Source organism: Hemiscyllium ocellatum, chromosome 3 (genome assembly GCF_020745735.1).
Source record: "Hemiscyllium ocellatum isolate sHemOce1 chromosome 3, sHemOce1.pat.X.cur, whole genome shotgun sequence".
Taxonomy (NCBI): domain Eukaryota; kingdom Metazoa; phylum Chordata; class Chondrichthyes; order Orectolobiformes; family Hemiscylliidae; genus Hemiscyllium; species Hemiscyllium ocellatum.
In genome coordinates, this window is record NC_083403.1 from 132,195,648 (window position 1) to 132,208,058 (window position 12,411).

The 12,411-nt window shown below is 45.3% G+C and overlaps 1 protein-coding gene across 4 annotated transcripts; it reads left to right on the forward strand.

The window, feature by feature from the left end:
- Positions 1 to 248: 248 nt before the first annotated feature.
- Positions 249 to 7,524, forward strand: mycn (MYCN proto-oncogene, bHLH transcription factor). Of its 4 annotated transcripts, none has more exons than XM_060821842.1 (3): positions 249 to 505; positions 1,887 to 2,691; positions 6,215 to 7,524. In XM_060821842.1, exons 2-3 carry the CDS (start codon positions 1,890 to 1,892, stop codon positions 6,832 to 6,834), a joined length of 1,422 nt encoding a protein of 473 aa, XP_060677825.1. In that variant the 5' UTR covers positions 249 to 505; positions 1,887 to 1,889; the 3' UTR covers positions 6,835 to 7,524. The 4 variants fall into 4 exon arrangements, with proteins under 4 accessions (XP_060677825.1, XP_060677818.1, XP_060677827.1 ...); XM_060821835.1 differs by having other exon boundaries at positions 249 to 469; XM_060821844.1 differs by lacking the exon at positions 249 to 505 and adding an exon at positions 1,084 to 1,148.
- Positions 7,525 to 12,411: the final 4,887 nt, after the last annotated feature.

A 12,411-nucleotide genomic window follows, 5' to 3' on the forward strand; every position in this document is an offset into this window, starting at 1 on the left:
GGTCGAGGGGGGGGGGGAATTGAGAATGCACCCCTCGCTGATCTGCACTAACTGCATTAATGCAAACTTGTGAATATTGCAGGGTGCATTAAACCCAACTACGCAGCTTTATGGCAATACATTGCACATAATATTCGCGGAATCGTGTTAGCAATTATTTTCGCGCCAAATCGCGACTCCTCCCCATGTAAATGAAAGGGGGTTGGCACTGTTGTTTTTTTTCCAGGGTCCTTGCAGTTTTTTTTCCCTCTTTGCAGATAATAATATCCAGCCCTGCGTCCAACTTAGCACTGACAGACTTCTCTTGTCTGCTGCGAGGGAATGATCAGTGCCTAATGCAAGCCTCGGAACAGCTGGGATCTGTCTAGAAACCTCCCCAAACATTTCTCATCGTTGCGGAGAGTTTTAAATCTTGCTTTTTGTTCCCCACCACCACCCCTCCCTCCATCTCCTTGGAAGGCAGCGGAAGGTGAGCTTTCTCCAGCGCTGGGTGGATTTTTAATGAGTGAGTACATGTTTGAATGGATCCTGGATCAGTGTGTTTGCATTCATTGGAAACACGGGAAAATGTAGGTCAGAGCATTTAATGTTGCAAAACATCTCGCCCTGGAGGCTTTACCCTTCGCTTAGTGAGTGGGCTTTTGTTTTTGTTTTTGGAAATGATTTTGTCTGCAGGCAGCCTGGTCAGTGTGGGGTGGTCTGCACTCATTCCTAGTGTTGTGTGTATGTGTGTGTGTGAGAGAGAGAGAGATTGCAGTCAGTGCCCTAGCTCACTCACACGTGTGCCTGGCTGTGCAGTAAAGTCCCAGCACAGGCTTGGTCCTATTGTTGATGCTGAGAGTCAGTCCCTTTGCACTGAGTTGATTCAGAGTCAGAAACGCACAGTGCAGACAGTCCAGGGCATGGAATCAATCCCACCTTGTATTGCAAAAACCCGAACACAAAAAAACCTGTTTTGCATTCCTGTTGTGTTTTAATTTTTCTTCCAGAACCCTCCCCACTGGGATTGGGAAACAGTTAATCATTTGAATCTAGGGCTGAATTTGCAATACAACTGTGTGCTGGTGGGGAGAGAGCTTGCGATTAAAAAAAATTATACTGTGGTTGGTTTGCGTGTTGTTGACCAATGCAAATGGAGTCATTGCAGTGTAAGTGACTGTGGTTTTCATGGGGCACCTTTTATTGTAAGAAACCTACTGACCAATGCAGAGAGTGACGGGGTGGGGGGGGGGGGTGATTTACAATATAAGTGAGTGTGGTTAGTGGGAGAGAGATTGTGATTAAAATTATATTGTAGTTGTTTGGCGTATTATTGACCCATGCAAGGGGGGATTGCAATATAAGTGTGCGATAGTGGGGGGGGATGCAATGTAAGTCAGTGCGGTTGTCGTGTGGATTGCATTATAAGTGTGTGTTGGGGGAGTTGCAATATAATTGTTGGGGGGGATTGCAATGTAAGTCAGTGTGGTTGTGGGTGGGTTGTAATATAAGTGTTATAGGGGTTTGCAGTGTGTTGTGGGGGGGGTGAGATGAAGTATAAGTGTGTTGTGGGTGGGTTGCAATGTAAATGTGTGTTATGGGGGGGTGCGGTATAAGTCAATGTGGTCGTGGAGGGACACCTTATGATTAAGAAAAATATTGTGACTGCTCTGACCAATGCAAGTGAGTCGTGGGGGGGGGGGGGGGGAGATGTTTACAATATAAGTGAGAGTGGTTGTGGGGAGGGGGAGATTGTGATTGTATTGTGGATGCTTTGCTCATCTGTTGACTTGAGGGAAAAAAAACATTTTATTTCTCCTCTCCTTCCTTTAGTAATTTTAGATATTTTTGTTTTCTCTCTCTCTCCCTCTCTCTTTCTCTTTGTCCGTACCTCCACATTTTGTAAGGAGATGCCTGGCATCATGTCTTCGGGCTGCCCGTCCACTTCCAGCTCACTAACTGCTGCCTGCACCTCCTCCTGCACCGGACGCATTGCAAGTTCCTGCAAGGACTATGACCTGGAGTACGACTCCTACCAGCCTTACTTCTACCCGGACGACTATGGCCCTGAGGCAGACTTCTACCCCCCCAGCGAGGACATCTGGAAGAAGTTTGAGCTGCTACCCACCCCTCCGCTGTCTCCGAGTCGGGCAGGGAGGTGCCGAGCCCCTGAGGATTGGGTATCCGAGCTGCTGCTGCTGGAGGACGGGGATGGGGATGGAGAGGAGCCCGGGCTTGGCTTGTGTTGCTGTGGGGGAGGAGTGTCAGGAGGAGCTGGGGCTGCAGGGAGCTGCAACCAGAGCGGGGGCAGGAGCCAGCTGAACGCCATCGTGCTGCGGGACTGTATGTGGAGCGGCTTCTCCGCCCGGGAGAAGCTGGAGAAGGTGGTCACCGAGAAGCTGTACGCAGCTCAGGCTCACAGCAGGCTGGGGCTGGGTCTCCCCCCGGGATCCCCCTCTCCATCAGCAGCAGCACCTGCCCCCGGGGCACGGTGCCCCCCTACCGCCCCCAGCCCCAGCTCCCTCCAGCTCCCAGCCCCCGACACTCAGTGCGTGGACCCGGCTGTGGTCTTCCCATTCCCTGCCCCACGGGAGGACCCAGACCCGGCCCCAGCATCTCCCCCTGGCCCAGTCCCGGCCCCTGCCCAGACCCGGGGGTCAGCAGCTGCCCCCACACTCATCGGATCCGGCAACGAGACCCCCAGCGACTCCGGTAAGTGCCAACACCCCCACTCCTCCCTCTTCCGCTACCTTTTCCTCCCTCTGTTCCATCCTTGCTCTTTTCCATCCCTCCCTCCTCTTCCTCCCTCCCACCCTCCTTCCATCCATCCGTCCCTCCCCCTCCATCCCTCACTCCTTCCATATCTCCCTCCCTCCATCTGCCTTCCTCCCTCCATCTCTCCCTCCTCTTCACCCTCCCACTTCCTCCTCCTTCCATCCTTCCCTCTTTCCCCCTTCCTCTCTCCATCTTCCTTCCTCCATCCTTCCCTTCTCACTGCCTACCTCTCTTCTCCTACCTCCCTCCTTTCTGTCTCTTACCTTCCTCCCTCCCCTTGATGTTTGATAATTAAATAAGTTTCTTTTCCAGATTTGCCCTCTTTCTTCCCCCAGATTCCACTTTGTGTCTGTCAAATCGCAATCTTTACCCCATCCCCTGTTGCAGCCTGTGGGATGGACTTGGTGGTTTTGAGTGGCACCTACCAGAATGAATTGCAGAGCGACAGCTGGGTTGCAGACTGCGGTATTTCCATGCAAACACCCGAATGCAATGTTTAAAATCCATCCACTTCTATTCCTGACTTGGTATCCCACGCAGAAACCCCAGTGTTGGCGGACTGTACAGTAATGTACACACAAACATATTATGTACGTGTCAGTATCACCACCCCTCCACTGCACCTTCCCCCAGTTACCAAACAAGGTGCCAGTCTCGTTATTAACGCTGCTATTCCCCAAGTTTGTCAGTTGATGAGGGATGTCAGGGAGGGAGAGAGGGGAGTGCACAGGGAACCCACCCAGCAAGGACTGCACATGACAAAGACTTTAATCCATCAAATGGCAGAAATGTTAATGAATATGGATCCATTAAGCTGGTTTCAGCTGCCACCTTTTTGTGTTAATTTCATCAGCCTGCCTGAATGGGAAGGGGTGGCGGGGGAAGAGGTTTCATCCAATTGCTGTGGAGGAGACACATGAGTCAGGTTTGAATTTCCAGCCTGAAATAAAATGCAGTCTTGAGAGGTTGAGCTGCCAGCTCTCCAACAGGTGGCAGTGTGCTACATTTGCCCAAGACATGATTCCCCACCCCTCCCACCCTCCTCAGTGCTGCTGTTCCAACGTGAAATGTTCCCTCTCTTTTTCTGGGAATGAACAAAGCAAAGTTTTCAGATGGGTTAATTTTATAACCCATGATTTCGTCGTAATGCCAAGGTCACAGGATAATGCTTTTATCTAATCTGGAGTGAATTTCCTACCTGGAGATTGCCATTGGCTATTGATTGGTCGCCAGGAAAAGCGACCAGATGTGATCATTGTAGTACCTGTGCACCTTTGTACTGAAATAGCCCCATTAATCAAGAGTAATTGCAGAAGGCCGTGGAGAATGGAGTTCTTGGAATTCCACAGTATGGCTTTGAAACTCTGAAGTTCCATAAACATGCAATCAGCAAACATAACCCTTCAGCGTTTTACTTAGCCCAGGGATTTAACATTTGAAAGCGGCAGACTTAAAGAAAAGTACAGAGAGGATAGGAGGCCCCACCTTAAAGCTCCTCTGCAGGCATTGCCTTTCCTAGAAGATTATCTCTAAAAATTAGTTTATCTCTGTGAGAACAATGGAAATGTTCTTCTTTGCCACCTTAGGGTATTGAATTAATCCGTCATGATTTGGAGGTGCCAGTGTTGGACTGGGGTGGACAAAGGTAAAAATCACACACCAGGTTATAGTCCAACAGGTTTATTTGGAAGCACTAGCTTCCAGAGCCCTGCTCCTTCATCAGGTGGTTTAATCCTTGTCAGCGGTCCTAAAGTCTGATTCAATTGTGTCAGGTCGCTTCACTACTGACTTGTGTGAAACTCGATGTTCTGATCTGGGATTCTGTTCTGATCTGGGATTCATCCAGCAATCAAGGCCGTAGCACTGAAATGTCCAATCCCCAAGGCCCACACAATTTAAGTGGGAAGAACAGCTGAGTTGATTGAATTTCAAGGACTGAATGTGCAACTTGGACACCCCTAACATTGAAAACTCAAATCTAGTTTTACTGAAAAATAGGAATGATTTCAGACTGTGTTTCAGAATTGTGGCTTATATTAGTGGATTGGCAGATGGCACAATTGGCCCATACTATGGACTGTGTGGTGCTGGAGAAGCACAGGGTTGTGGAATGATTAAGGAAATGAATGGATCTGCTTTTAAACGTATTTTAACTGCACAATGTAATGGTGGTGTGGTTTATTTTACAACAAATAATCCATTGACATGATTGTGGCTAGTATTGCTGATGTTGTAGGGTAACATGACATATGCTTTTGTTTACAGCTTTCTGACAGCTTGTGTTCAGTCAGTCCTTCTTCCCAACAGCTGTCTGTTGAATACTTGGCTCTGAGAGATGAAAGTGTTTTGTTCTGTCATATTGAGCAGTTCCATGAATTAGCCTTTGGTTCCTGCAGTAATTGTTTGTGGCAGGTCTCTATTGGTGGATGGGATGTGGAATGTGAATCAGCAATTATGATTAATGTGTTAATACAATGGTTTTGATCTATGTTAATCCCCATATTCCTCCTTTGTGTTGCTTTGTTTTTACAGACAGTTCAGTCACGGCCTTTATTTTAAGTAGCAGACTGTCTGAGTGGAATGACAGAAATTCCTGCACAAAACACACAATTAAAACAATTCCGAGCTCAAATTCAGTCTGTATATATTAAAAATCAGTTGTGTAGTGGCTTAGATAGCTTCAAATGTCATGAAGCTTCTCAAAGTGAAAGCAGTAATTGGTGGAGTTAGAGATGTAATGAATAAATATTATTTTCCTTCTATGACTGCCTGCCTCCCACAAAAAGTATTTTTCTGTCCTTTGAAATTTGAAAGGGAAGTAAGTCTTATTTTTTCTCTCTAAGCAGATAAATGTCTCAGGTTTTATAGTTGTGTGAGCTGGTGTATTTTTCCAAGTGGTGTGGTCCACTTCCTGTGAGGGAAGCCTTATGCAGAGAAAAGGTAGATTGGCCACCTGAGAACAGGTAACAATACAAGTAGGAGTGCATGATGTGCCTGTAGTTGCCCATAGATAGGTTCTACATGGTTGATTAAAAGAGCTTTAGTTTTTGGGCCATTTTAACCAGAGCACAGTGGTTCGCACTGTTGCCTTTCAGCGCTCGGGATCCGGTTCGATTCCAGTCTCGGGCGACTCTGTGTGGAGTTTACTCGTTTTCCTCATGTCTGTGTGTGCTTCCTCTAGTTGCTCTGCTTTCCTCCCGTAGTCCAGAGATGTGCATGTAAGGTGGATTGGCCATGCTAAATGGCTCGTACAGTCCAAGGATGTGCAGGCTCAGTGGGTTAACCATGGGCAATGTGGTGTTACAGGGATAAGGGTCCAGAGGGTTGGTGTGGACTTGGTTGGCCGAATGGCCTGTTTCCAAACTTTAAGGATACATTAAATCAGATAATGTATATTTGTTTATGTACGGTTCGCTTGACTTCTGTTCCTGACCTTTCGCCTGCTTTTGTGTGTTTACAGAGGAAGATGAGGATGATGATGAGGAAGAGGAGGAAGAAGATGAGGAAGAGGAGGAAGAAGAAATTGATGTGGTAACAGTCGAGAAACGACGATCATCATCCAACAAGCATGTGACGACCCTGACAGTGACTGTGCGCTCTCACACCGCGAGCTGCGGGTCATCGAAGAACCACAGCACCTCTCTGATGAAAAGGTGTGCACCTATACACCAGCAGCACAACTATGCTGCCCCCTCGCCCTACACAGAATGCGACGAGATGCCACCTCTGAAGAAGGTGAAGAGTGAAACTGTGCGCCTCGCCAAGCAGGTGGCGCCCCCTAGATCCAAAAGTGTGAGCCCCCGTGGATCCGACTCCGAAGACAACGAGCGGCGACGCACTCACAACATCTTGGAGCGCCAGCGGCGCAATGACCTCCGCTCCAGCTTCCTCACCTTACGGGACCAAATACCAGAACTTGTGAAAAACGACAAGGCGGCAAAAGTCATCATTCTGAAAAAGGCCACCGAATATGTGCAGGCTCTGCAGTCGGAGGAGCAGAAACTGTTGTCGGAAAAAGAGAAACTGAAAGCCAAGCAACAACTGCTAGTTAAGAGACTGGAGGAAGTGAGGACTCGCTAGGCCAAGGCTACCCCAACTGGTTGAATGCCACTTTTGCACATTTTAGACGTCAAGAATGTTTCAGAGTTTTTTTCTGGTTATCAGTCCAGCCGCATTTGAACATGGACAAAATACTTCTGAAGCCTTAGAGGTACCTGTGTCTGTCAATGGAGATCCATTTTGAGAAGGCTTATTGATTGTCTCTTCGAAAACCTATGTAAATACCAGTTTTAACAACTGCCTTTTTCATGTGATGGTTTGTTAAGAAAAAAAAGAGCCACAGTCTGTGCTGCCGTTTTTTTGGACTGGAATTTTATACAGAATAATAACTCAAATGTTTGAGGAGCATGAACTTTTCGTATAAAGACTTCTTGTTAATCTTTGTTATGTACTGTACTAATTCTTACACTGCCTGTATCCTTAGTGTGATGCTGATACATGACTAAATTTGATACCTATATTTTCGTATGAAAATGAGTTGTGAAAGGTTTGAGTAGATATTACTTTATCACTTTTTTGACTAAAATTTCTTTTGTACAGAAATTACTATATATGCCTTTACCTAACCTCTCTCTCGTTTGTGTTGCTGTTGGGTTCATAGAACTGGGTAATTGGCTGAGTTACGTGTTTTTCACAATGTACATATAGTGCTGCAACTTATAGCACTTTTGAAATACCTCAAGTTTATGAAAATAAATCCTATGAAACTAATTACCTCTTGTGATGGTGTCTGTAGTTTGCGGAGTGCGACTGAAATACTCATAAATGTCTGCCGGTGCTGTTCGAAGGTGAACTAACTCCAAAACACAATTGGTGTTTTTGACAAACTACGAGTTTGATCATTGTCCAAAACAAGACTTGTGTTAATGTATTTAATTGTGTATGATTTAATTACAATAAATCCTGCTATTCGTGACTTTGCCATTTGCGAATCCACTTACTGCAAATTAGTTCAATGCACCATCTTGCCTATTACAGGGTAAATGTCCACCAATCCATGGTTAGTGGGAGGCAAAATACGTAGCCCAGATAGAGAAGCGTTCAATCATTTTTGCGTGAAGTTGAAAGCGATCCCAACCAGAAATGTGGTTGGCAATAATCGCTTTGTTCTTGCTCAATCCTAATCTATCCAGGTGGGGGAATAAAAGTGTAATGATGAATGGTCTGAAATTTTATTGATTATTTTAAATCTTGTTTTATACCTTTATGCCTGATTAGTTAATAGTAACTTCCATTTGTTTCATCATTGTTGGAGGATTTTCAGGCGAACAAAATCCATAAAGAAAACTGGAGAAACCCTGACTTGCCAAAACGAAGGACTGACAGCAAGATGATGGTAGTTTTGGAATAGGCGGGGATGCTATTAAATGAATGAATAGATAATGAAGGGATTGAATGAGTACTAAACATGTCAAGAATTTGACTTATAAACAAAATATTTTGTTTTTCCACAAGAATATTTTTACGTTTAATAAAACCTTTGTTTGCAGGTATGATTTCTGTTGGGAAGAAAGCTGTTGGTGTTATTGATCACGTATGGTAATGGTCAGTATGATGGTACGGTGATATAATGGATTAGGGAAGCACAGCTGTTAAAACATTGCTATAATCTATTACTTATCTCTATAGTGAGTTTTGTTTTCCGTTTGCCCACACTATCATTTTAAGGAAGTTAAATTGATTGCATTTCCTACTTTCATATAGTTGTGTAAGTTTTGAATGGACTTACTTTCACTAAGAATCCTACACTTCCTGAAAAGCAAATAAATGCACATTGCAGCAGAAAACCAGAACTGGTATAAGGTGGAACTTGCATCCAAATATCAACAGTATTCATCAGGCTGCTCTCGATTAGGATTGTGCAAAACTGATACAACATGCCCCGATTGCATCATCTAAAGATTATGAAGTCTAGCATTAAAATTTATCATTTGATATTAAAACTTAAATATACAAGCGAGTTTTTTTTTAAGGTTGATTTACTGTCATTGAATTAGTGAGACAGAATGGCACTACAACAAGAGGAAAATGTGACTAAATTTCTGCTTCTGATTGCTGGAAAACCTACTCGAATTTTTGGGCAGGTCAGAGTTGAGCTTGGTTTGATACCAAGACCTATAAATAGGCTGGGCATACCACCAGCGCTTCACTGGATACTCTCATTGATGATGTTACCGAATAATGTGATGAAACATCTGAAAACAAATCCTTCAGCTCAATGAGGTAACTTACAGACTTATAGTTCAATGTTGACTAAAAGTTAAAGGAAGTCAACAGTTGCAGTGTGGAATAAATTACAAACCTACGAGAAAACCTTTTGGAGTCCTTAGAGGATTGTGCCCATGGCCGGAATGTTGCTGTGTTAGTCTTTGGAAAAATGGCAGGAGCACTTCCATGTCATGAATGTAACATGGGTTAGCCATGCCAGAGCAAGGCAATGATGGGTTAGCTTCTTCTGGACATCATAACCAATTCAGGAGAGCAGCTGGGAAATGGTTGCCATGTGTTTTCAATGGGAGGAGCTCTTAAATGAAGTGGCCATGAGATGTTTCAGAAAACCTCACCAGCAGTTACATTTTTGATATTGAAGTACCCACACATTTCGAGAGGACACCCTGGAAAGACTATCCCCTGGATTGCCTATCCCTACCTGGAGATGCAGCTGAAGTGAATTGAGGTGAACTCCAGAGAATGGGAGGGGAGAATAATTTCTCCACCTAAATGGGCGTGAGTGGAGGTGGCTGAGGAAGTCAACAGTTGCAGTGAGTCTCCAGAACCAAGAGGGTCCAGGACTTTAGGAAAATGTGACTGGTGAATGACACAAAGCTCTTAAAGTGCTAATCCCCACATCTTGGCCTGCCCAGAATACATTCTCGGTCAATCCTCCTTGCACCTCCACTCATTCTTTCACCTCCAAGGATCTTACATTCCTATCAGAGTAATCACGACACATCCTTGTTCTATCGACCTGTCGTACCCAAGCTTTACAGTCCCCCTCCATGAATGGTGTCCACACAAGCCATTATGAGTACCCACACCTTCTTGCTTCCTCTTTGCAGGAGAGGAGAGCCCACAATTTGGCTAGGTGACAAGACACAATGTGGGTAGGAAACCAACCCACTTTGTCGACTGTTGGCATTGCAAACACATTAACAACTGGGAGGCTATCTCATTTCAGAAGGCTGTAGATGCCAGTACCTATCAACTGTGACACCATTAGCCCACTGAGGCACTAATGCTCAAACATAGAGTCATACAGCACAGAGACAGACTCTTCAGTCCAACCAATCCATGCTGACCATAATCCCAAACTAAACTAGTCCCACACATGTTGAAGAAAAGCTGGTCTTATGCTGGTAGACGCTGCTGGGCAGCAAGTGTGTTTATCGGTTGGGTGATGGGCTGGGGGAGGGGGTTGGTAACGGGATCTCATCTCCTTCCGGTTGGATCTTGGTGTCCATCCCTTCTGCCGTACGGAGAGTGACGTGGCTGAGGAAAAGGCAGAGGGTACCAGTGATGGTGCCATTCCTGCTCCTATTCCATCTCCCTGGTAACAGTCTGAGATTACGTCAGCATCTCTGAAATGCTGTTGTCACATTTGATCCTGAGATCAGCTTCTGACCTTATATTCTTGCCATTGCTAAGACCAATTTTTTCCCACTTCATAAATTTGCTCAACTTCACCCCTATCTGCTGTCAAAGTCTCTCATTCATGCCTTTGTCACCTCCTGACTCAACTATAAGAACATAAGAACTGGGAGCAGGAGTAGGCCATCTGGTCCTGCTCCACCATTCAATAAGATCATGGCTGATCTTTTCACGGACTCAGCTCCACTTACCTGGCCTCTCATCGTACCCCTTAATTCCTATGCCAACACCATCCAAACACCTTCCTGGCTGGTTTCCCACATGCTACCGTCTGTAAACTTGAGTTAGTCTAAAGCTTTGTTGTCCATGTCTTAATTTGCAACACCATTCCCAGTCAAGCAGTTTTCAGTCTGATGAACTGCTCATGAACTCTTTTCGAATAACATTAATGTGAAGTTTCGCGTCTAAGAAGTACACAAAACTACAGCAAATAACGTGAATCAAGAAATTTCATCCACGCGGTCTCCTGAGTTGATGCCACTTGATATGATGATGGAGAGGGCAGGTGATAAAACTTTGCCACTTTCTTGGTGCTTGACTGAAAGGAAGCTAAGCTACGATTCTTGTTCAATGTCCATCATTCCGTGCAGAATTGCAGCAGAAATACAGCTGATATCAAAGTTGTAGATGGGTTTTCCTGCAAGGCGTCGGTATCAAAGCATCTTTTTAAACTTGGCCTCACCAATGAAATAGAGGAGCCACTGACGGCAAAAAATTTGAGGAGTTTTGTCTGTCTGAGCTTTTGCCACATTTGTTCAACTCCGAGGTACCATCTCCTGGGGCAACTTTTTCATTCCCTGTTTTACAGGGCCCAATAAGAGCAGATGGCATGACAAATGGTGTGAAGGGAAGAATGCTGTTAGCGATTTTAAAGTACCTTTAGCAGCAGATGGTTCAGAGACAGAAAGTTGCTGAAGGACACAAATGATCTTGTCCACAATTTAAAAGAACTTTTGTTTATATTGTGGCAAGAAATAACAAGGACCTACCAAGTCGTTGTTGCTCTTGAACTGCTTTAATGTGGGTGTAACTTTGGTCCGGATTCTGGGAAATCTACATCTGTTAGACTGCTCCTGGTGTTCCGTGCAAAAGTGGGTCTGGGCTACGACTAGAATAAATGGGCTGGACTTTGCAGTATAACACCAGGGAGCCTGTTCACTGACTGCTGGAATGTGAACTGAGGCAGCTCCAGCACAAAAACCATTTCAGTGCTGCGTGTTTGTGTCTGAGTTCCCAACAGAAAACAGAATGCGAAAAAGCTAAGGGCTTGTTACACTCACACCTGCTTAATGTCCAGAAAGTTACTGAACTAGTTACACCCACACTCAGGAAAAGTAGGTTCATTGCATGCAAATGAGGAGAAAGGGGCATAATACAAGCTGCCAAGTCACAGTTTCTTGCTGGAACACCAGACTGGACTGAATTTAACTGGAAAAGCTTTCAGAAAAAGTGGGTCTTACATTTTGCACCTTAGATTCTGGGATATGAATTGGAACTAGGATAAAGGCAAATGCAAGGGGAGTACTTCCTTGTAAAAGGGGCAAAAGGCCGGCACGATGGCTCAGTGGCGGGCACTGCTACCTCACAGCGCCACATTCCCAGGTTCGATTCTACCCTCGGGCAACTGTCTGTGTGGAGTTTGCACGTTCGCTCCGTGTCTGCGTGGGTTTCCTCTGGGTGCTCCAGTTTCCTTCCATAGTCCAGAAGTGTGCAGGTGAAGTGGATAGGCCATGCTAAATTGCCCATAGTGTCCAGTGGATGTGTAAGTTACACCTATCATCAATGGGATATACAGGATTACAGGGACAGGTCAGGGAGGTGGGGTGCTCTTTGGAGGGTCAGTGTAGACCCGAAGGACTGAATGGCCTGCTTCAACACTGTAGGATTTTACTGAGTGGAAAGAGAGAAATTGGGACTGGAAGCCATTCTCTGAAATGGACATGAGATTTG

Bases quoted from the DNA above. Each gene is read 5' to 3' on its own strand.
- mycn (XM_060821833.1), top strand. The intron at 2,692-6,214 runs GTAAGTGCCAAC...GTGTGTTTACAG, and splicing joins CGAGACCCCCAGCGACTCCG to AGGAAGATGAGGATGATGAT.